This window comes from Phoca vitulina, unplaced genomic scaffold (assembly GCF_004348235.1).
Source record: "Phoca vitulina isolate PV1807 unplaced genomic scaffold, GSC_HSeal_1.0 scaffold2, whole genome shotgun sequence".
NCBI classification, from domain to species: domain Eukaryota; kingdom Metazoa; phylum Chordata; class Mammalia; order Carnivora; family Phocidae; genus Phoca; species Phoca vitulina.
Window position 1 is genome coordinate 49,909,375 of NW_022589705.1, and position 25,355 is coordinate 49,934,729.

The window sequence follows — 25,355 nt, forward strand, 5'->3', positions numbered from 1 at the left end:
GCCGCAGGGACAGCACCTCCACACCGCCATCGCATCCACAATGGCTGCCCGCCCCACTGGATGAAGACTTCTCCTGGAGGAGGGGGAAGGAGCATCATGATGGTGGGAACCTCGTTTATGCAGCAACACCAAGATGAACCTGGCATGAGAAATCAGACTCAGAACTGGAGTTGGCAAAACATCTGACGGCTGCTGGCAGCCAGAGACAACACGGGCTGCGTGGAGTTGCAAATGGCACAGATCGCCAATCAGCAAAAGGGCTTCCTCGTGTCGTCTGGCCTTTTCTCTGAGGCCAGCTCATTTCACCCAGTCATAACATGGGTTTTAACAGAAGCTCAGAGCTGGGAGATGGGGCTTTTTGTGTCTTATCCTCCAGGTTATAGGAATTTTTATAGAAAGGTGCCTTCCTTTCTGGGGAGTATTTTATGGGGTGTCTTTGATGTGAGTGGCCAAAAAAAGCAAGGGAGGAGGAAATTTTCTTAAAAAAAAAAGAGGATGAGGATTCTAAGAATAGAATAAGGAAAGGCCAGACAAGAGGCAAAAGCCTTGCTGTCATCACAGCAGATCAAGAAAACTTCCCCAACAAGAAGTCAATTCCACCAAGAGATTCAACTTAAAGGTTGGGCTCTAATTTACAGATGTTTATTTTCTGGCTTCAGCAAGTACAGTACAGTGTCGGGATATCTTATTTTCTCTAGAACAAAAAAGTCTCAGAGTTGGAAAGGCCTAGGGGCCCAAACCCCTATCTAATATATAAACCCCTTCTCTAATCTATCTCTAGCAAGTGCCAACCCAGTCTCTGCCTCTTCACTTCTGGGAGAAGAAACTTAACTATTTGCCCTTTCCACTTTGGAGATTTTATCATTGGAGGTTTTATCCAGAAACTGGGCTGAAATTTGCTTTCCAGAAATGTCTATGCATTTTCATCACTCCGTATAACATAAACCTAATTCTTATGCTACCACTAATCTTCAAAATTTTTGAGGACAGCTCCTGTGTTTTCTCTTTTTGGGTTTAGCAATCTCAGAATTAGCAACCAAAATACCTCTCAGTCCTGGTTATTTTCCTCTGGACACATGCCAACTCATTTTTACCTTTAAATTCTTTACCAAAATGAACCTTCTTTCTGTGGTCTGAACATGATAGACAAGAACAGACCTATCATGCCTCTTTCCGAATACTCTATGCCCATCATTACTATTTTCTCAGTGAGGCCATATCACACTGTGTGGACTAGTAAAGTTTGCAACCCAGATCTGACCCTTTTCAACATATATTATTGCTAGGCCAACCATTCTTCCATCCTGCTCTTGTACAATTGGTTGTTTGAACCAAAGTATGGAATTTTACATTTTTCCCTATTAAATATCCTCTGGTTGGAGTTGTCCAAGCTGTTTGAGACAAAATCTGGCTTCAGATTAAGTCATCCACAGATTCATAAACCTTCCAAACATTGTGTCTTCTACTAATTTGATCAGCATGTATGTCATCTTTGTTTAATCAAGTCACTGATATAAAAGTTGAACAGAACAGGCTAGAGACCAGGACTCTGAAAGGGTGCAAGAGCCTTCTTTCCAGATTAATATTTATGAAGCAAAGAGTATTCTATAGTGCTGTCTCATTGTCCTCCGGGCTTTACCATCCAAACTACTCAGTGTGATCTGGCCTTTGCAAAGTTGCTCATTCCCCCAGTTACCCAGCAAAATTTGCCTTTCCCCAAGCACATCTTACTGTCCCTTGCCTCCATGTTTTCACTCTACCTCCTTTGCCTAGGGTGCCCTTTTCATGCCTATTCATCTGGTGAGCTTCTATTAATTTTTCAAGTCTCAGCTCCAGCTCTCATGCTGCCATTCTCTGCTTTGGAAGCAGAAGGTATTCCCAGAACATCCTCTGCAATCCTCTACTACCGTGCCCAACATACTGAGTTGCAACTGCCTATCTCTCTCCCAGAAGACTAGGGATAGCAAATGGGTGGTACATCTGCCATGATCCCCTCTCCTACCCTCATAAAAACTGTGCTAATCAATCACTATGTCCAGATGAAGCCTCAGAATTCTTCCCAACGCAACCCTCCAGGCAGCCACTACCAATTAATTGATTGGACCCGACACTCAAATTGAAACCCTGTACTATTTTTTAATTTCCTTAAGGGTAGAGACCATCTCATTCACCTTTGTATTGCTAGGCCTAGCAAAATATCTGGCATAAAATTAACTCAATAATTGTCTGTTGAATAGAATGACTTTGTTTAGCAGAAGCCTAGCATTCAGAAAATGAATTCCCCCACATACATATAAGATCCCCATAAACAAAATAATTCTGGTAATGGCAAGAGCTGGCCACTTGCACTAACTGTGATTAACATTAGAAAATAATAACTGACCAGTGCTTAAAAACATTCTCCACCAGATTCTGAACTGAGCTCCATGGTTGGTCTATTCATAGCCCTCACTTGATATACATACATGGAGACCTGCAACCAATTTGACTGCCTTTCCAGGTTTATGTATCCTAAATATCCATTAACTGATAGTAATTTTAGGAGGTCTGAATGCCAGGGTTGAAAATGGGTCTGCCAAAGCTTTATCTACAAGAAATATGTATTATGAAGATTGCTTCCCCATGGAACTCTTCAGAACCAGCCACTTGAACCAAAAAGAAGAATTCCTAAAGAGACTCATTTATTATCACATGTCAGTGTTGTTAAAGATAGCCCCTGGGATGAGTCAAGGGGCAGCTGTACTTATGCAAAGGTCAAAATAGGGCCATCATCACCACTGACCCAAACATTTCGTAATCAGCCCTTCTTTGTGTATCTCTATCTATGGAATGGATGGTCCAGATCTTAATCTAATCTCCAATATTACTTTGGCAGAGCCACAATGTGCACAGAACAGAATTTGTCAATGAGGAGGGTAAAAAAGTTAAGATAGAGCAAAGTCCCCCTGCTTTTCATAAATACCTTTCAGAGGCCTCTTTAGAATTCCTAGTACTATATTCAGACCACATCTGGGGCTTTGTTAATTAGAAGTGGTTAGCAGCACTTGGCTAGAGCTAGGTGGTCAAAAACTGTTTATTGGATGGATGGACGGATGGACGGATGGATGGGTGGGTGGGTGGGTGGATGGATGGATGGACTGATGGATGGATGGAAGGATAGGTGGCATGCAACTTTGTCAATGGAGTAACTAAAAAACCAGACATCCTATCTCTTGATTCAATTTCCTAGAAACCAGAAAGACCCTGGCATAATTAACAAGAGAGCCAACACCTCAAACAAAGCTTAAATTAAGTCATAAGCAAACTTATTAGGCTTAACTTCTTTCACAGGGAAGTATCATTTAAAGAAACAATTTAAAAGAGTATCAAGGAACACTTGGATTCAGCCACCGGAGCTAATTGTGATTAACAATTTGTACAGACACGCACATGCATGACTTCCACAGTGGTGCTGTAGGACCACACACTGTGGTCCTTTCTGCTTATCGTGGAGCCCAGGGTTTTCCAGCTGGGAAACTATTACCCCACCAGCTTCTAAAAATATTATCACTTGCTTCAAGCTGGAAAAGACCCCATGAGAAGAATAAGTTGGCTATTGGAAGTTTCTACATTTTGTTCTGAGTAAAGGGCTCTAATCTTTTTGTGTTTATTAATTCCTTGGCATAACTTAATCAGCAATACTAATAATAATAGCCGATATTTATTAAGCTCTTACTTTGAACCAGGTGCTGTTCTCAGCATCACATTTAGCTTTTAGAAAAGCTTATACTCATTACTATCATCCCCACATTTCACAGATGAAGAAGTAGGCATCAGGATGTTAGGTTATTTCCTATGTCGCCCAACTGAGACATGGTAGACCCTGAATTCATAGCCAGCAACCTGTCTTCCTCAGGACCAGATCCTTCTATGAAATAAGTGTGATCCACATCATCTTCATCAAGGGAAGATCCGTGATGATTTTTAAAATCAATTTTTGAAAGAGTTCTATTTCACCTTTCTTCTCAACAAAGGAGATAACTCTACCTTGATCTCATGTGCTAGTTCTTCTTCCTCCCACCAACTTCTAAATTAATATTTCCCCAGGTCTGTTCTGAGGGAAGTTCTGTAATGTTTTCTGTGGTCAAGTAAGTTTGAAAAATAGTGGACTTAACAGCTACCACGTCTTTGCTGTTAAGACCACTCAAGGTCTTTGTTTGTGTACACACAATATATCTTCAGCACAAGGCCAGGATATCATACAGAGTGTTCTGTAATGTATCTGACTAGAGAACACTTATTCCCCACAGAATACCTTGATGTCCCACAGAATACACACAAGAAACACTGTCCTATGGGGAGGTGGTCCCCACATCCCTTGCGACCTTGGCCCTCGTCTCAGACTACAGATCATCATCTCCCTAGTTGTCTGCAATTCTCCCTAAATTATACACAGGCTTAACTTTCCATTCCCTCTGGCCTCTCCCCCTCTCACAAACCCTGGCCCTTTGGCAAAACCACAATAGAAGACATCATCCATGATGGAAGCAAGAGTTGGTTTTTTTTTCTTTTTCTTTTGTTTTCCTTTACAGATTCATTGTCTAATTTTCAGGGCACATTCTGCCAGGAAATAGTTATCAGTCCAAATGAGCTTCCTTTCACCAGATAGTAAGAACCAGTTAACTGGGTTTCCTTCCTTACTAACAAGAAATATAAAAAATAAACATTGTGTGATAAAGAAGGAAGGAAGGGAAGGAGGAAGGAAAGGAAAGAAGGAACGATGGAAGGGAGGGAGGGAGGGAGGTAGAGAGAGAAAGCAAGCAAGCTTTGCTTAAAACTTATGTTCCTGCTCAACCTTGAGACTCATTCCAAATTCCTGTGACTTCTATTTCTCCCTCTGATGGTTATTTCCTTTTAAATAAAATTGTCTATTCACTATAAATTTTAATATTGTAGGTTATCAATCCCCTTAGAGAAGGAATGAATGAATGAAGAAATGAAACTATTCAACAAATGCACGTTGAGGACGTGAGATGTGCCAAGTTACATGTACAGTGGCGACGAAACAGACTATGGTCTCCACCCACAAGGAGTTTACAGTCTTGTGGGAGAGACTGACAGATAAACACGTGACGATACAATAGTAACAAATGCTTAGTCCTGCTCATAAAGACAGAGAGAATGGTGTGACTGAGAATACTCACGCGGGATGGGGGTTGAGGGAAGCCCACCTGAAGATGAGGTGTTTCGGCAAGGGGAAGGGTAAAACAGGCTAGTTCTGACAGCAAACCAGGCAAAAGCCAGACCCACAGGGTCCTTCCTGTAAGCCAAGCCACGGTAAGGGTTTCAGTCCTTAGCCTAGGAACAAGTGACAGCCATTAAAGAGTTCTAAACAGGGAAGGCTCATGATCAGATTTCTGCTTTTGAAAAAAATCATTCCAGCTACAGTGTGGCAAACACATCAGAAGGGGGCAGAGAAAATGTACAGAGACTGTCATGAGGCTGCTACAAGTTTCATAGCTTGAAACTGTTACGTAAATAACAACTAGGTTTGTTTCCAATCAGTTCCTCATTGCCAAAGAATGCTAACAGTGTTTTCAAAGCCAAAGGGAAATGCAGAAACATAAGAAGCTTGAGAATGCTAAGGTATGTATGGAAATCAAGCATTCCCAAGCATGCCACAGGAATCCTATAAAGATAAAATCCTATAAATATCCATTCCTCTCCCTGGTTCCCTGCAGGTGAACCCTGCTACATTTGCCATGTTGGCAGGGAAGGGCAGCGAGGGCGTTCTGTAGTCCCCAAGGCCACATGATCAGCCCACCCTCTTCCTGGCTGTGTACCAATGCCAGGTAAAGAAGCAGAGGCAAAGCAGAAAAAAGATGGCAGGAAATCTAGCGAGATGCCAGAGAGGTCCTTGGAGGCAAAGGGCTTGGGAAGCACTCTGTACCTCACGAGGGAAGTCTCTGTGGTGAGAACGGACGCTCAAGGGCAAGAAAGGCTTTACACTCACCCAAAAGCCACACCTGCACACAGCTATTCGGCGTCTCAACAAGAAAAGTCTTTGCCATACATGACAGGTTCTTACTAAATTCATCATATAGTCTACAAAGGGTGACAGCACATATCAAAGGGTCCCAGTCTCATCTTTTAATGCTTCCTGGCCCCACAAAATGCCTAATAAATTGTTTCTGCTGAATATAGCAGCTAAACTTTCCTCTTTACCTTGGAAGTCTAAATCTTTCCTAAAAATCAAAATCCCACACATTTTCTCTAGAAATAGTAAAGAAAAATATAGAGGTCTCCTCTGGCCTGCAGTAAGAAGAAATGCTATTGCTCAGTCTCTAGCCATGAGGTATCAGGAATCTCTGCTGTCTTCTGCACACTCCCAACCCACCTTTCCACAAATGGCTCCTCACCCTATTCCCACCAAGTCCAGTCGCCTTGGCGTAGCTTCACAAATGAAGGAAGAATACAATTTACAATTTACCATGTCTTTAACTATTTCCACATGTCCAATTCTACACTCCTGCCTTAAACTGTCACTTAATCATGACAACAAATCAGGCAGTGTGCATTATTATCCCCATCCTACAGATGAGAAAACTGAGACTTCGATTAAGCAATTTGCCCTACTTGTGGCAGAGCCAGATTTGAATCCATGTCAATCTGGTTCCAGAGGCCAAATTTTTCACCGCTATGGCCTTCCACCCAGAGCAATGTAACTCCCCTCCCAGAGGAATTTTTCTTTCAATGTTGGGCAAACCTATGAACTCTTTGGGTTTTGGTGGCTGAATTAGAACAGAACTGAAGGCCATTACTCTTTTCCACTACCTAAAGCACCCAGTGGAAAACGATCTTGCCTCAGTAGAAAATCGAAAGCTGGACATCTAAACTAGAGAAGTCAGCACTAATCCCTGCATGCTCTCATTTCCTAAGAAATTTTTTTCAGAAGGAAAAGAAAATGCTATTTTCATTGCAGAAGAGTCACTGCTTTCTTAGCCAAAGCTAGCTATTTACTTGTTTCTGGCAAGCTCATTGACAAGAGTGCAAAACATGAGATTCTCATTGGATGAGTTATGCAGTCTTCCACATGGTATACTTTGGTTTAGAGGGTGAGGCTATGCAGCACGACCTCATTTCTGCACAGCCAACCTAAAATATAACCTTGAGACTACAAAAAGGAGGAGGAGGAAAAGACAGAGAGAGAGAGAGCTGACATAAACACATGTGTCCCCCCCCCCCCTTCATGGAAATAGTTTCCAATTTATTTCATAATTGCTTTGAGTCATCTGGGCTAACACTCAGACCACTTCTCAAATTCACCATGCTCCTTACATGCAGGAAAATGAGGCATTTAAGGAAATTTCCCTCCTCCCCACATAATCTCTTTCTCTTTGGTTAGTTGGATAAAGGTGGCCCGAGAGAGGAAGGGGGCAGAAATTTTGGAAATCACAGTTGATGAACTGCAAACGTGTGCAAGTGATGCACAGGGTGGGAGGGAGTGAAAAATGAAATTCCTCTGTGAAAATAATGCACATGTCCCAGGGAAATGAGCCACACATTTTTTATGAATCAAGAGACCAGTGGTTTCTTTATATGTGTGCCAAACAGCATTCCTGGGTAACAGTTCCATATCTCATGAGGTGTAAGCCACTTCACTCCATCTTATTAGAAACATTCAAAACAAGGCAAGTATTTTGAAACCCATAAAATTTATGGAATTCTAAGCACACCAAAGACAGAATGGACGAGTGACTCCTCTGTTTAACTGGTTTTAATTTATATTCATTTTAGCAGTTTAACCCACCTTTAAAATCCAACCAAGATTGGAAAACATTAATAACTATAAACCATTTTTAAATGGTCTCCCACTTTCTCAACAACCTTAAACTCACTTGCTTAAGGCTTCAAGGACATAAGAAAAATGAATCCCAGAGTCCCTAGAAAATTGGCTATAACCTTTGTCCCTCACTGGATTACTTACCCACCTCACAAGCCATTTGAAAGGCGAGAGAGGCCTCCAGCTGGTCACCAGTGCAGCTACCAGCCTCAATATTCCCTAGAAACTCTAGACAGCAAATAATGAGGAGAGAAGTGATCAAGCGAGTCTATTTATCCTGAAGCCCAAGTAAATTAGCCAGGGCATGGTGGCAAACAGAATACATTCTTTGGAACAACCAGGCCAAACAGCACCATAAACTTGTGAGCACACAGTGTTAAGTAGCTGAGAAGAATTTCATTTTTCCAATTACCCGACATAAGACCCAAAGGGAAAATTCAATTTAAATATTTACTCTTAATTTAGCAGTCCTTATACACATGGCATACCAGGTAGAGTTCAGAAAAAAAAAAAAAGCAAAGAAGCAAATCATGGTCATCACCATCAAGGATCTTGATTAGGGCTCCAAATTTCAAATGATAACATTAGCAAATCTTTCTGGGGCACTTACAGTGTGCCAACCACCATGCATATTATCTCATTTTATCTTCCCAACCGGCCTCTAGGGAAGATACTCTCATTCTTTCTGTCCTGTATGCAGATGAGGAATCAGAAGCTTGGAAAGGTGAAGTAATTTGCCCAAAAGCACACAGAGTCACAGCGCTAGGATTTAAGCACAGCCTAATTCTAAAGCCTCCTGAGATCGTTAAGACCTGGAGGTTTTCTACGCTAAATTCAATAAAAGCTAGCACAGAGTAGATAGTTTGTTCCGGGTGCTGCTGTGGGAACTTGGCATAAATTAACTCATTTGCTCTTCGTAATAGACTTATACAGGAAGTACTATGATGATGCCCAACTTTATAGATGAGGAAACTGAGGCACAGGGAGATTAAGCAACTTGCCCAGGGTCCTACAGTTCATAACTGATGGAGTCTGGATTCAAACCCAGGCAGCTGGTTCCAGCCTGTTCTCTTTGCCACTCTGCTATCCATCTGTCTAAGCATGGTGGCCCCAAGAGGTCGGATAAATTCTGGGTTCATTAAAAGGATAATAACAGAGTCCAGAACCATAAGAGAAATGTTCCACTGTACTTTCTGCTCATCTGACTATACCTGGGGCATTTCAGTCAGCTATTTTTACAACATTTTAAGAAAAACACTAACAAATTGGAACTTGTCCAGCAGAGAGCAAGAAAGAGAGGAAATAGGGAAAAGATATCTTAAGAGTATGGAGTAATTGGGACTGTTTGGCCTGGAAAGGAAATTTCGAAAGCACACATATACCATCTGACTAAAATACCAAGAGGGCCCTAACCACCTTGAGAAGATGGAATCAGCCCTTGTAATAAGTCTGTAATAAACAGTCTGGTTTATTATTCATTGGCTCATCAATCTTACTGAGTAGCCAGTATGTGGTCAAATGGAGGGAAAGTACTCTAGCTTAACAACTCCTGCATTTCAGAAATGGAAGTTCTGCTCACTCATCAGGGAGATCCACCAGATCAGATAGCAGGGATGCTTCCCGCATGGGGTGGAACACTGGACACGTGACCTCTGAGACTCTGTTATGATCCATTTAACCTGACCTGCACTACCACTATCAAAAATGCCATAAAAATCCTTGCAAAACACAACCCTCAATCATCTTTAAGAGGCCAAAAGGAGCAGCACCCCCAAAAAGAAGAAACATGTTTGCAGTGGCCTTTTGCATTGAGCATTTGACAAGTTTGAACAAGGGTAAAACATACCACACTTTGAAAATAAGCCAAAGTTCTACTTGTGTTCTAAAACGAGAGTATAACTGAGAAGGAAAAATGCAATTTCCTTCCTCCACGTCCTTCTCCTCAAATTCCTCATTAGCGTATCTCATTAACACTCATCTTGTTCCTAGGTGTGTCTCCTCTGTTTTTTATGTTTTTACACAGCGCAAGAAACTGTGGCATCAGCATTCTAGGTCTCCCTGGACCACAGGACCAGCTCCTAACATGTCAGCCCTGGACCCTGTTTACAGCAGAGGCAGGCACTCGCCATTGGCCCCTCTAGAGAAATGTTTTCCAATTTCTGAGTCAGGAGAAGCATCTGAGGTCAAGATCTATAAACACATTCCAGAATATGAGTACTTCCAAGAGAAAAAACAAACCACTGCGATGGTTTTAAATTTAAGTCAGACAATACTTCCCATGAACTATTGCATTCTTTGTTAAAATGAAGATGCACACATACTTTCAGTATTACTATTAGGATGATTTTTTCAAGTTTTTTCCTCATTTCTTTTTCTTTTAAACAATGTATTACTTAGTAAAAAAAAAAAACATATTATAAATCTTACGCTATCTCAAGGCATTCTTCTAGATAGGATAATGAATGTTCCCACCAGTAAAGAGTATTTTTTTTTTTATACCAATTCTGATAGTTTTGAGTGATACTTTTTCTTTTTTGTCTCCATGAATGAGAATGAGAGATTTGCGTGAATCAGTGTAAAACAACTGAAGTTAGCCAATCAAAAGGATGGTCACAGGATTCTACTGTATTATCAGGAAAAGGCTTTGACCTAGCCTGCTCACTTCCAGATGTTTTCTCAATGTGAGTTTTTGTTTGCTTTGTTTTGCTTTTTAAAGAATGGTTTGGAGGACTGAGTGTGGGGGAGGGACTAAGAAGAGAAACAAGATCTCCCAACAAAATATATCTTACTCTTTAGTTTACAATGCTATTGAAACAGAAACACCATTTAGCAGTAGCTGGAATCACTCAAACAGAGGCATCCAAACTCACCCCTGAATCGAGGAGCAAACATATCAGCGGAGGGCAAAAGTCTCCATGTAGTACCGATGGCCTCAGCCCTGAGTGCAAACAGAAATCATGGCAGGATTTGTTGAAAGCAGTTCAGTGTGTCTCTCCCATCACTTACCATGTCTCCAATTCCAACTGAGAGAAACTGAGAGAGAATACTTCTCTATGGGAATACTGTCTCCATAAAGATAAAATCGTCAACCTACCCTGATAATCTTGTACGTAAAGGACTTCTCAGATCATCTTCTACTCTCTCCCCAGGTTTCTTTGGGTTTGGGAAGCCAGGAGAGGACACTAAGACACAACATATTTTCACTATTGTGGGATTTGAAGAGACCAAGAGATTATGACTGACAAAGTAAGGAGATAATTATGTCTCCACGAGCACCACTAATGAAGGGAAGAAGTGAAGGATATATAATAGACAATCCAAAAACCATTTGTATTTGATCCTGCAACAAGATAGATGGGTTCTCTTGCAGTAGGCTTGCCTTCCTAATTATTTTCCTCCCTCTGAACCAATGATAAAATTGGACTGCCTTCAAGAACACACATTAACTGATAACAAGAGAGAAGGCCAAGAAAGGCTGGGTGGCCTCGGACAAATCTGGGAGGAATTCAATTGAATGATGTGTGTACTTTTCAATGGACCTTTAAGTGAGCACTAACTATATGTGAGCCGCTACATGACCTACTTGTATTATCTCTACTAAACCTTTCAACAGCATTGCCCTATAAATATCACCATCCCCATGCTGCAGATGAGAAAAATCAAGGCAAAAGGAGGTTAAGGAATTTATCTGGTCAAGCAAACGGGGAAGAAGAAATCTGGGACACAGGCCTAGATGTGTGTGGCTCCAACATTTATAGTCTTCCCACTATGTCTTGCTGCTTCTCATTTTTAAGAGACAATTCTCATAGTAGATAATCCACAGACAAGATCATCAAAAGCTAGTGTGTACAGCATTTCACACCAGACAAATAAGTATGCAAAGTTACCCGGCAAGGGTGATATTTAGCTATTTACTGATGGGACCTACTATAGACCACCCTGGTATAATATAAAACATAGTCACCATGAATTTCTTCCCAGATATGATGTTGACAGTTTCTGTTGAAACCAGGCAGTTTGTTTATTTCTATTTCTCCAGCAAGTTTAACACAGAGGATTTTGCAAAGCCACATCTCAGGTTAGATCTTACACTTTGGCAAACACAGTATAAGATTGGTGTTTTATCCTGACAGCATCTCATTAGTGTAAATTAGTGACTTAATATTAAAACTAGAAAACAAGTGGTTAAGAGACCCCAGCTAAGACAAGTTTCATTAAAACAATAATGACTTAATACACGCTGTGCCCAGTTCCAGAAAGCTTCAAGCTCCCTAATCATTTTCTGGATGGTTTCCATTCCAACCAGTTTCCATGTTGGTGTAAATCCATCAATCTCCAGTGAGGATGTACATGGGAAAATGAACATAATGTTAAGTCTACAGAGACCTTGTTGCAATGTCAAAATCAAGTGATGTCAGTTTAAATTACAGCTAAAAAAAAAAAAAAAAAAAAAAAAGCACCATAAAGACAAATGTCTCCTGGAGCCTGTCTGGTTGCCTAGAGCAAATGCTCTACCAAGTCGGGTAGAGAAACCGGTTTCCATTTGCCTAGCAGTTTTCCCACTGCTTCCAGTTTCCAAAGAAGCACTTGGCAGTGAAAGAACACGCAACAAGCCAGTTCACACGGCTGAGCGCTGGGGACTCCACGGTGTATCAGCTGCTAGTGTTCTGAAGAGAACGATCACTCATACCAATCAAGTTGTTTGCACGTATCATCCTCTATTTACTCCCATCCCTACTGGAAACCCACAAACTTCCATTAAAGAACTTGCTAACTTCCTGAGTTGGAAGACCCAACTTTTTCAGCAACAAGGACCCCTTCTGGTATTCTTCCTCTGAGGGTGCCCTGTTTCAAAGACTCTACCATGTGCTCATTACAATGACCAGAACTGCATACTTCTCTTAGACTTTGCAAGAATACCAAACATGGTTTACAGATCCCATGAGTACCTTTGTCCAGGGATACCAGTTTGGAAAGCAGTAAGATTGTAATATGAAACAGGAAATAACAAAAATAGTAATAACACTTCACGTTTATTGAATGCTTACTATTTATGCCAGGCATTGTGCTAAGTGCATTATTTACATTATCCAATTTAATCTCTCCACAACCTTGTGAGGTAGGAACTGTAATTATCTTTCTCATAGAAATATCCCGAAATGTTAAGTAATTTGCCCAAGGCCACCAAACTAGCGCCAGAGCAAAAATCTGAACCATGCTATCTGACTTCAAAGCCACTGCTTTTCTCCACTCCAATGGTTCCCCTGCCTCTCCCTCCTAGCTGCATTCCTAAATCCTTCTCACTCCCTTTGGAAAACATCATGTGCATTATGCCCACTTTGGGGACTTTCAGAAAGATTCAAGTTATCATCTTATTCTCTGACACCACATCCTCAGTCTGTGGAGGTTTGCATTCTTACAGATAAGAGAGGGAGGGAGAGGGGAAGGAGAGAGAGAGAGAGAGAGAGAAATGCCTAAAGCATCAGAAGAATTCAAACCCAAAGTGCAAAAGCATTCCAGAATAAACCAAGGTGCTGGTTCCTTCAGTCACCATTTACCTGCACCTAACTTCCTCCATTCAAAATGATAATGTAGATCTATCTCCTGGATGTCTCAGGACATCCTCAGATATTTCCTTCTAAATATCCTCAAATATTTCTTTCTAAATATTCTCAAATATCCTTTCTGAATTCTCTTCTTTGAACGTGAAAAGCAAAGAGGTTTCACTCTGATAGACAGTGCCTCTAGGTTTCTGATGAAAGCACCAAGGACAGCCTTGAACAATGAACTCTGGACAGTTCCCTCTTGCTACCATCCTTAATTCCCCCTCTCACCATGAAGAGAAAAGAAAATACCTGGATGGCGTAGGGTGGGAGCTTCCTCTAGATGCTCAGAGTTTAAAACACAGGTTCTAAAAAATAGCTAAATATTTGCATGCAGATATAAGTAGTTCTAAAAGCATATGAATAACATAATGGTGTGTGTGGAGGGGGTAGCTGGGAAGAGCAGAATACCAAATGTTATCTGCAGTACGGTGTCAACCATACTGTCATACGTACATGGACAGGGACTCTTAATGGGCCTCAAAACACAGAAAAGGTTTGATTTGTACAAATGGTGAGCCCACACACATTTTCCCTTGTGTTTTGAGTTCAGTTTCAGTTATAATATTTGTGCAATAAATAATAATTTCAAAAGCATATTACATACAGAGTGTATAATTATGTGACACAAGTATAAACAAATTAGCTTTATAACATGTCAGCCAAGCATTAACCATTTAGAAAATTCCAAGTTAGGATGCCTCTCTGCTGTTACTTACTTACCTCTGTCTCCCTCAAAAGGAACAAGGTCCAGTTGCAAGATCCCTTTGATCCTATGCTCTAAGTGTCCAGGTCCAAATCTTATGGACAGCACACGACCTGCTCCTGGAGCTTAACAAGTATTCCAGAATGACAGAATGAGGTCTTCTACAAGTGCTGCTTTCCTACTAAGAGAAAGACCAGCAAAATTACAACTAGAGTGAATACAAGTTGGGCTCCTAAAAACCCAACACCACAAAGCTAAGTTCTGTTCTGGAAAAAAAAAAATGTGAGGAAGAGCAAGATTCAGCTCAGAAAGTGCAAAGAGGAGAGCACACTGTAAGTCCAATTTATGCCAAGAGCCTCCTATTTATGCTTGTCCAGCAGCACAATGCCTCTTCTTAGCAGGCCTGACAAGAGATGTAAGGTGCACATTATCTCAAGTACTTGGCAGGCTAGCACAGAGGCCAGAGACAGACAGACAGACAGACACACACACACACCACACACATACACACACACAGGCTAGGCACAAGGGCCAAAGTTATCCCAGGCCAAATGAGCTGCAGGCCAGTGCAGAAGAACACTAGGCTGACGCCAGCCTTCTCAGACTCACCAAGGAGTGAGGGGTCTTTGACAAATAAAATTCCAAGTTATTAGAAGTTCAAAATAATCGATCATAATCACAACTATCATTAGCTTAGTCGAGGGCTTGCCATGCACAGGCCACAGACCATGATCCTGCTCTGATGTCGCCAGGCTCTCACTATTCTGAGAAGCAGCTAGAACTTAGGATCTGGGCACCTTTAAGAAAATACCTCCGATCACAGTGGATTCAGAGGGCCATCCCCACTCAATGCAGAGATTTCAACACAGCCAGGGCATGAGCCTCTGCAATCATTCAGTAGATGCTGTTTATAGAGGGTTGTGAGGCAACCAGAGTAAACAGAAGAAATACACAATTCTTGGCATTGGAATGCATGCTAAAGTTTAAGTGACATAATGATTTGATTCACATGTTGCAAATAAAAATGATGCAAAATTGTTGCCTATTTGCTAACAACAAACAAAAAAAGATATAAAAATATATAATAAGTCTTGAAGACAGTTTCTTCTCTGTTGCCCCCCCCCCCCCCACATTCCCAAATCCTAGTCATCTCCCCAAGCGCAGCTCAGATGCATGTCCCCCATCAAACCCCTGGTCCCTTCACTGCTACTGTCCCTTCACCACCCTCAAGTTCACACAGGACTTGATCTGAACCTGGCCAGTTGCAATAAGATAGTAAGAGCTGCCATTTAGCAAGTGCCTACTCTGTGCCAAGGCCATTGTCCCAGCTTTTTCAAAGCCTAACGCAACTCTTCCAGGAAGGGAATGCATTATTCACAATTGAAAGACTTGGAAACCAACCTTGAACAAGATTGAGTCAACTGACTGAAGTCAAAAGACCTAATGAGTGGTAGCCCCTGAATCTGAACCCAAGTCTATCCGATCCCAAGCTCTGTTGCTCTGCATTCTGCCATATCCCATGGACCAGCCCCTCTCTGCCTCATATTCATCTCTCTGACCAGGTGACAGGATCCTTGAGGGCCAGACCCACATCTGAGTCATCACACATTCATTTATGAACAGTCTGAAGTAAGCCCTGAAGTATGTGGTGAACAGAACAGAGGGTACATAGTTCATAAACACTTGTTGAAGGAATGATAAAATGACAGAAAACCCTTGAGAACAGGTAGGAAGGACAATTGTCATAATGGTGGCAATAAAAGACAGCTCTAACATTTTCCTGGGCTTGTAATTACAGAACATCCTCCTTTTCACTCGGTCCCCATTGATTCGCCCTGACGTGCCTCGGCTACTTTTTTATTAGTGGCCTCACCTCAACCCCGCCTGGGGCCTCCTGTGCGGTACCGAAGCACGGAGCCCCAGGCAGTGAGAGCGACGGCTTATATTTCTAAAGAGAACTAACTACATTACCATTCTCCGCAGGAACCTCCACTCCACAAGCTCCACTGTCCCCCCCCCAAACAGCCCGAAAGAGGAAAAGCCAGGCAAACCCAGGATGGGGGAATATTTGGCCTCTGCCCACCATTTACACGGTCCAACAGCAACCTATGAATCTTCATCTAGATTTATTTTTTCTTTTAAAGCATAAAGGACAAGTGGTCAGGAGCAGGCCCATAAATTTGCTCTGACTTTTATTAGATGGGGAATATTTTCGTCCAAGAGGTCAGCATCACTTGGAGGAAAAGACATGAAAACTCTCTGAACGTGAGCTACCACGTGACCCCTGACATAACGCAGGACTGCTGTCTTACTGACAAGCAGGCTGCCTGTTACCGGATGCAGCTAGAACGCCTTCAAAGTCATCAGAATAGGTTAATTTTTCCCATTCAGTGTTATCGGTCACATATTTCACATCTCACACAGATTCTACGGGGAAGGGAACAGGATTGGGACTACTAAGTAATGCGGCTGAATTCCTTAATGATGAAAGAACAGGGGACTCCCTACATAAACCATCTCAGAGAAGGATCAAAGCACAGACAGGAGCTGAAGAAGAGGCTGAACACGTACGAGGAAGTCCAGTAAACCAACGCTGGTGTTTGGTTTTGTGAAACCACCTGATCTAACATTCGGGTTTGATAAAAGTGCCGTGTTCATTCCTTCATTTTTAAAAAGCACTAATTGTGTGCCTACCGTGGTGCCACGAACTGGGAATGCCGTGATGAATAAAGCTGTGTCTCTGTCTGGGTGAGCGTGCAGTCCAGCAGGAGAGAGGCTGTCTCAGAGCTTCCCCTACGGGAGGAATGCGGACGCAGAACAGCACGGCGGCTCTAGCACGCGTCCCACCGCTCGGCTGCGCAACCGGCCCTACCGCCCGGCGTAACGGAAATTAATTAAAATAATGGTTTTCACTATGCATACCCAATGACTCCACCTATGTTATCTGATTTCTTCATCCTCAATTACTCCATCACAAGAAAATAGGCTTCTTGGGGGGAAAAAGGAAACAACAAAACCTGAACCACCAAATCTATTCCTTTCAAGTCTATATAAAAGAACACCTGGAATTTCACAGAAAATAAATTTCGGTACAGAAAGGAAACAGTTTATGACAAACTCAAGATATTTCATGAGATAAACCATCGCTTCACCATAAAGGTTTCTTTTTTTTTTTTTTAAAGATTTTATTTATCTGACAGAGAGATACAGCGAGAGAGGGAACACAAGCAGGGGGAGTGGGAGAGGGAGAAGCAGGCTTCCCGCGGTGCAGGGAGCCTGATGCGGGGCTCGATCCCAGGACCCTGGGATCATGACCTGAGCCGAAGGCAGACGCCTAACGACTGAGCCACGCAGGCGCCCCACCATAAAGGTTTCTTAATAAAATAGTTTCCAGCCACTGGCAGGCCTCTTCTCAAAGCGTAGACTCCATAGCCACAGCTAAAGAAAGATACCCTCTGATTTTGGAAAACTCAAAAAGAAATGGTAAGAAAACAAAACAAAACAAAAAACCAGAAACAGAGGTCTCTAGAGCTTCAAGGGAAGGAGCACGCCGCCCTGTCCTCACTCTGACTGACGGGAGGAAATCCAAGCAGTTCTCATCCATACTTGATACAGAAAAAGGAGAGCTCTTATTTTCAAAAGAAACCACTTATTCAAGATGATCAAGTGGAAGTAACGTTCTCAGTCATTTGGGGAGATGTCGTAGACACCTCGGTGGGTTCTGCATTGAGCAGCCACATTTTCCTTGCCCGTATTTCTTCGTGTTTGATACTTGGATTACCCCAGCAGGAAACGAGCAGTCTTTGAATGGAGGGTTTTGTTCAGAATTCTAATAGCTTCCAGCATTTGCCCCAGACCACAAGAAGTACACCAAATTTACTTAGACATCCCGGCCAGACGTGAAGAATTTCTCTGTCAGATCTAGTAAACTCTGCCAGTGTAACATTTTGGCTTTTCGTGGGCAAAGAGAAGACAGCCAAACAGTGCTGGTGCCGGGGGGCAGCCTGGTGACATGTGGCAGTTCTTGAAAGAAAATTAATGAGCACGACCAGTAACCTTTCTGCCCCTCGCGCCTCCCCTCTCCTCATTCGAGGGAGAGAAGCAAAATTTCAGCCATCAGGGTGACGAGGGAACTGCTGCTCCTTAAAACAGCTTCAGGGTTCTTGGGGTTTGTTTTTTTTTTCCCCACCAGACCGGCCACATTTCATTGTTGGATTTCAAGATCACCTTGCTACGAAGTTTGTTGACTTAAAGGTGGAGCCATCATTTGTCCATTCAGCAATTTCATCCTCGTTAATCGAATAAATTAAAAAGTACCCCTAGTCTGATTCAGTCACAAACGCTAACAATGGACCATCAAATCCAATAAAATATTTGTTTGGTGCCTATTCATGTGCCAGGCACTGTACTAGGCATATTACACATTTTAATTTGAATGGTGATGCTGATAATATTATATTACATATATATGTTATTATAATGACAACAATAATCATAAAAACAATCAATCAACAACAGTCATTTACCAAATGCTTACTGTGGGAGAAGCCTATGGTAAATGTAGAAACATGCCTGATAACACTCCTCACAACCCTTTGAGCAATATATAATTATTACTTTCCCCTTTTATAGATGAGAAAAAGAGGATTCCAAGAGATTAAATAAACTTGCCCAAAGTCACATGGCTTGTAAACGACAGAGCTGGGATCAGAACCCAAGCCTGTCTCCTTCACATCCTTAAAGATCACACTGAAATAACATTAAAAGTTTGTTGTAGTGAATAAGGATAAGAAAGATGGTAAAGTTTTACAGATGACAGCAAAACAGACCATATTACTCATCTAAACCAAAAGCATAACAAAACTACTTTGTAGTAGAATTTTGTCATCTCTAGCATAATATGTGTCATCTGTTTTCACCCCTAAGAAGATCTAGAGTAATCAACTGTAAACAGAGACTAGGAAAGAACAATTTGTATTTTTATCTGTGTGATAAAAAATAACACAGCTATCAAAATGATAACATCCTTAAAAAAATTTTTCCCTAGCAGATACACTCAATTTCTGTGAACAGAAGCTAAATTGCCTTTGTGTGTGTGTGTGTGTGTGTGTGTGTGTGTGTGTGTGTGTGTGTGTCCTGTTGGATTTTCTAGTTTTACTACTCTGTTCTTACGTTAGTATAAAGTATAACATTCTTACCTGGTTTTGAAAGGACTTAACAACAAAATCATAAAAGTTAAATGAGAAACTGAACTCATGGGTTGGATGAGTAATAAAAAGCTTAGGAGCATCTGATTTCTGAACAAAATCGATAAGGAAGAAGTAAAACAAAGTAAAATGAAAAACCCTCAAAACCTGAGGTTCCGAAATTTTGAGAGGAAAAAAAATGAAAACTCTGGAAGGCTTCAAGGAGACAAAAAGGCATCATCCGACTGTTCCAAAGCAACAAAGCTGTGAGCAGTGGAGGGACATGTGGAAAGTCTGGTTCTTCCACGTTCCCACAACCACTCGATTGTTCAGTGGTTGGTTATGCCCAAACTTCCAGCCCGGAATATCAACACAGATTTCGGGCCGACGAGGACCTGCACAGCTAGAATTACACCAGTGGCGGGACGGGAGCCTGCTCTGATAATGGGCAGGAAATCCTCAAGCAGCCTACCCCCACTCACACCAACACACATGGACGCATAAATGCAATTTGCACACAACTTCCAAGGGTTCGTGAGTCACCTGAGACATAAAATCCAGACTGAGAACACTTGCACATAGTAAGAACCCTCCCGCTTAAGGATCTGGCCCAGTTTAGAGCTGCAAGTAAGATGATTAAGCAGCTTGCTTATTCTGTGGCCTCGTAACAAGCAAGTCCCTCCAGTTTCTCAGACGTGAGCTGAGAGTGAGCAGCTTGCACTAGGCAATAGTCCAACCGGGAAAAGTGCAGCTGCAGAGGCTTCCAATCCCGCCTCTATCTCTCAGAGCTGAGTAATCTTAAACAAGTTTTACTTACTGCTCTGTACCCGTTTTCCTTATCCCAGGACAGAGGCAGAGGTACTTCAAAGTGTTGTAAAGATAAATGAGCCTTTATATGGAAAGCACTTAGAACAACACCTTCCTAGCACAGAAGCAAACACAAAATAAATGTTAGCTATTATTATTCTATGGTCCTTTTTTTTTTTAATTGTTGCTTTTTAATTGCATTGCGCTTAGTAGAGACAGTGATTAGTATAACAGATCATTTGAAATACACTGAGATTTTCTTTGTGATCTTATAACTGGTCAATATTTGTGATGCTCCTTTCACGTGTGAAGTAATGTATGCTCTCTTATTTTTTTTGTGCAAGTTTCTATATCCAAGCAAAAATACTTTGAATGGTGCCCAGCACGTAAATTCTTAGTGACTCGGAGCTAATAGTATTACTATCTTCTATCTTCCCTTTTTTTTTTTCTGCATGATCTATCCATTTCTGATAGAGGCTGTTAGAATCTTCCACCAGGCCTAGGCATTTGTCATTTCTTCTTGTCATTATGGTCCTTCTTGCGTCCTTTTTAAGGAAAATGACCTAATATTACAAAGCTTCCTATCAGAAAAACACTGTAGAAGTGCAGAGAGTAGTAGTTACTGCCGGCATTAACTTTCATGGCCACTATTGAATCACCACCAGATGCCCCTTTTTGCTATCACTGCAAAGTTGTCAGGTTAACTAAAAAGTGTCACAACTGGGTTTCGATAGAATGGTGGTGTCGGTGTTAAGAGAATGCAGTTAGCCTGTGAAATTTATCACAGATAATGATTAAGAGAAACATGCCATCAGTTTGCGAAGGCCCAGCCAGCACAGAGCTTTGGAGTCTCACAGATCCACAGATGGTGACAAAGGCCTCAATGATGGGCAAGCACTGTGCACATCTAGTCCAGTGCTCTTGCTAGGCAGCTGGGACACCTAAACCTGGAGATGTGCATGACTTGCCCAACTAGACCCTGGGAGTAAGAAGCAGAGACAAGAATTCGGATTCTTGGATGTTTTTTTGCTCGTCTGCCTCCTTCCACTAGACTGGAGGCCCCTGGAGGCCAGAACCTTGTCATCTGTGTCTTCCTACCCTCAGCCCAGCCCAGCACGTGGAGACACAGAAGGCAATAGTAAGTGAGGGTTAAAATGAACCAAAGTGGCACCATGTTCTTTGCTTCCTCTAAGGTACTATTTTAACCCCCAAAAGGAGACTGTGATATCTCACTCACTGAAAACATGATGCAGATGATAAAGCAGCCATCAAACCTGAGCATCCTGCTGGTCTGTGAGTCAGGAGACCTGAGCCCTTGACCTGCTTCTACCCTGCCCTAACTCACTTTCTGACATGGGACAGCATTTAACTTTTGTAAGAGAAGATGACGAGACAAAGTGCTAGCCTCGATAGAGCCCAAAGGAGTCAAATTTTATGAGGTCACAAAATAGAATTAAATAATAGAAGCTATAGTCAATTATATGTTGCTCTACGCTTATATTACACTGGATAATTCTTAAAAGGCTTCTTTGTACACTATCACTTAATCCTCCTGGTAACCTTGACGTAGGTCAGGAAATATAGCCCCATTTTACAGATGATGACACTGAGGCACAGAGCAGCCACATGTTTATATCAGAGCTAAATGGCAAATGCCATCTCCACCAAAAGGCAGAATTCACACAAAGAAAGAAAAAGAGACGTTCAATGGCAGAGGAAGGGCACAAGAAGAAGCAGCGCATAGCTTCAAGCTGGAATAAACAAGAAGCCATGGAGCCTAGCCATCACTCCCCAATGGTCAGCTTTCTTTATTCAAAATGCTCCTTTCAAAGATATGCCTCTCGGGGCGCCTGGGTGGCTCAGTTGGTTAAGCGACTGCCTTCGGCTCAGGTCATGATCCTGGAGTCTCAGGATCGAGTCCCGCATCAGGCTCCCTGCTCAGCGGGGAGTCTGCTTCTCCCTCTGATCCTCCTGATCCTCTTCCCTCTCATGCTGTCTCTCATTCTTTCTCTCTCAAATAAATAAATAAAATCTTTAAAAAAAAAAAAAAAAAGATATGCCTCTCTCAGGGCCACAGGAAGATCAGATGGCTTATGGAAGACATAAAGTCAAGGCATTTAGCAGAGGGATCAGACACAGAGGGGGAAGAAAGCCTCTTGAAATGTATCCTGCCTATAACAAAGCAAAATGTATTTCTCAGCATTTCACTGAAACTTCACGGAAGAAAGATCCTGAAATGCAGAGAGTGATAATAAATGGAAATTATGCGACACTCATTATGTATTGCTGAAGCTGAATTAAAATGTCACGAATATTCATTTTCTTTATAGAACATGTCATTTTAAAATTTTATTTTAGTACATGTCAGCAAATACATAAAATCAACCCTAGACTTATCGGGAAGGGCTACTCCACCCCCAGTATCACAGAAAGCCCAATACCAACCTCCTGGCTGATCGGAAGGGACATTTGTTTTTCCAGATTTCCCCAAAACCTTCTGACCATCCTTCTCAACATCCTGGTGGTTTTCCACATTGTTGATAAGGGCCATCATCTCAAAGTGAATCCAAAAACGCTGTACTTCCCAGGTTCCCTACAGTGAGGCAATCACAAGCTCCTCTGCAAAACACACAGGCTGAAGAAGGAGTCACGAAAAGCAGAAACTGCTCTCTGGGACACAATCTTCCAGCAAGCCCCACGGTGAGGGGGACTCTGGTGGGGCTTCTGGTCCCTTCCTCCTGAGCCCGGTCAGTTCAATGTGCTGGACGCAGTGGCAGGGGTAATTTCTCGAGAGCCGCCTCATAGCGTAACTGGGCACTGCTACAGAATGTTCTTGGCTATGCAGCATCCAAACCTGGCTTTCAGGCCCTCCTGAAGATTCAAAACTCATGCAGGCTGGGACAGAGCAAGAGCCAAAGAAGAGGGAAAGATACAAAATCCAAAAGAAGACCATCTGACTATGAGTAAAATGAAAAATGTTCCCCTGAATTTGCATACGCAGCCTTATAACTATTTCTCCCACAAACTCAAGAGAACCATAAAGAAAGAAGTTTTGGCAGCCACATCCCGATATGCAGCTTTGTTTCATCACAAAGCTTTAATACCCCCATCTTGCTGGCGAAACACTGGGGAGGTGGGAGAAAGACAGAAGTTCCTGGCCTCAGCAGTCCCAGATTCCTTCTGGAAAGCTGTGCTCTTCCCCAGAGTAAAGTCCCTTTCTGAAGAGAGAAAGGCTTTTATTTTCTGGTACAGCCATTTTCAAGACAACTTAACCCAATTCACCCAAAACATCATCAGGAAAAACAGAATCCTTTGGCCATGACCAACTTTGTGTCAGGTAAGGGAAGAGATGGCAGAAGGACAAATTATTTTTTAAACTTTAAAGACTGCACAGCCTCCTCTCTGTTTGTCATTATTATAAGGCATGGCCACATAACTAAGTAATTCATCACCTCTATTGCTTTTGCTCAAGAATACTACCCGTTGGCCAGAATATTTTCAAGTGTTGTCAACCGCCAGACTGTTTCTTCAATTCTTTTTAATTTCTTTCCAATTTTCCAATACAGAATCTCATTAACTGGTTTGTTTCTGTGGCTGCTATTTTATATTGTCGGAACTTCCCCCACTTTTAAGATCGTATTCTATTACGCATTTCCCTTCAGAGACTCAGAGTTACCCACCTTCCCACACAAAATCCATATCCAGTTAAATCCAATAAAGTTTTATTGAAGAGCTGCAATGTATATTACTCAGTGCTAGGCGGCATGGTGAAGAAAAGTGTAAATTATAGAAAGATAAAAGTAAGAATAATAATAATAGCTATTTATTCTGACCTTGTGTGCCAGGGAGCTTAACATACTTAAGACACATGACATAGCATGATATTACATGATGAGGAGGAATGTGCCTTCTGCTCTCTGACAGGCCTGGGCTCAGCTCAAAGCTCTACCACTTGGGCCATTTTTTTCACCCTTCTGTGCCCCTGGTTCTTCATCGGTAAAATGAAGTTATTAACAGGATGTAGCTTATAGGGCTATTTTGAGGAGTCCATAAAATCACAAGTGTAAAGCACTTAGCCCAGGACCAAGTTCTTAATGACTTGTGGCAACTACTCTGTCATCCCCATTTTAAGAGGCGGGGGTTGAAGGTCAGAGCTAACACACGAAGCAGCTGGGATTCAAATCCACGTCCACCCAACGTGAAGCCTTTTCTCTTTCTCCTCTCTCATACTGACCAGGACATTGGAGGAGGGCACCTTAGAAGCATAAAGTGTGGCAACTGGGAGAGCCTTGAAGACTGTCCTTCAGGGACATCCCTCTCCAGGGAACTGGCAGATGATCACCCCTGCTGCTTGTACCCAAGCTCAAAGTCCTACACATTTCTGCATCCCCAGACCTGGAGCAGCACCCGCAGAGGGGACATTTGCTTGGTGAATGAATGAATGACTGAGGTGATTCAGATTAAGTAATAATAATGACTAAGTACTCTCAGTACTAAGCATGAACGATGTGCTGGACACCATTCTAAGGAATCAACGTTGTGCTCACATTTGATTAAATATTTAGCATTTAACTTAAAAAATCAAATAGGCTTTGTAGAATGATTCACGGGGTCAAGGGGGAGGGAGTCACATTACTTCATTAAAGAGTAGCTACTTTAAAGTGGGCTTTAACAGAATTAGCTGAGGCAGTGGAAGGCATCCAGACAAAGGGAGCCACATGGGCAATAGCCAGGAGGTATGAGTGATGAGTCCACTGTGATCGACGGCCTGAGGAGAAGAGCAAGGCCAGGTCAAGGCGTGTCTGTGGAGCAACTGAAAGAAATGTGATTAGATGTCTAGAGTAAGGCCAGTACGAGAGGGACCTCAAACACCCAGATGGGTGATGGGCCTTGATTCCATGGAAATGGGAGAAGCTAATCGAGCTGCAGGTAGCAGCAAGGCACACAGCATTCTGCCCCAAATCTTCAACAAAACAGACAAATATCACAGAGAAAATGAATTTTTGAAGTTGGTGAGGCAGACAGAAACATCACAAAAGAGGCCGGAAGATAGAATGGGAGGATCCTCATGCTCATCAAGCCTGCTCTTCACAGAAACACTGACAACTGCCCTCCTTGAGACCACGTGACACCAAAACCCACAGACGGTCCAAAAACAAAAGTCAGAGGATCCTCATACAACTGTGCTGGATGTGCCCTGCAGAAGGGCGCCCAGCCCAGGGAGCAAGTGA

General features: G+C 42.2%; 1 protein-coding gene across 1 annotated transcript in view; it reads right to left on the bottom strand.

Annotated features, from left to right (window-relative positions):
* The window catches only part of ROR1 (receptor tyrosine kinase like orphan receptor 1), a 306,022-nt gene extending 290,916 nt beyond the window's left edge, over positions 1-15,106 (bottom strand). Inside the window, exons 1-2 of the mRNA XM_032396112.1 lie at positions 15,085-15,106; positions 14,149-14,256 (exon numbers count right to left, since the gene is read on the bottom strand). Of these exons, the coding sequence (XP_032252003.1) occupies positions 14,149-14,256; positions 15,085-15,106 (130 nt within the window). The remainder of the gene's footprint in view (positions 1-14,148; positions 14,257-15,084) is intronic.
* Between the last annotated feature and the right edge of the window lie 10,249 nt (positions 15,107-25,355).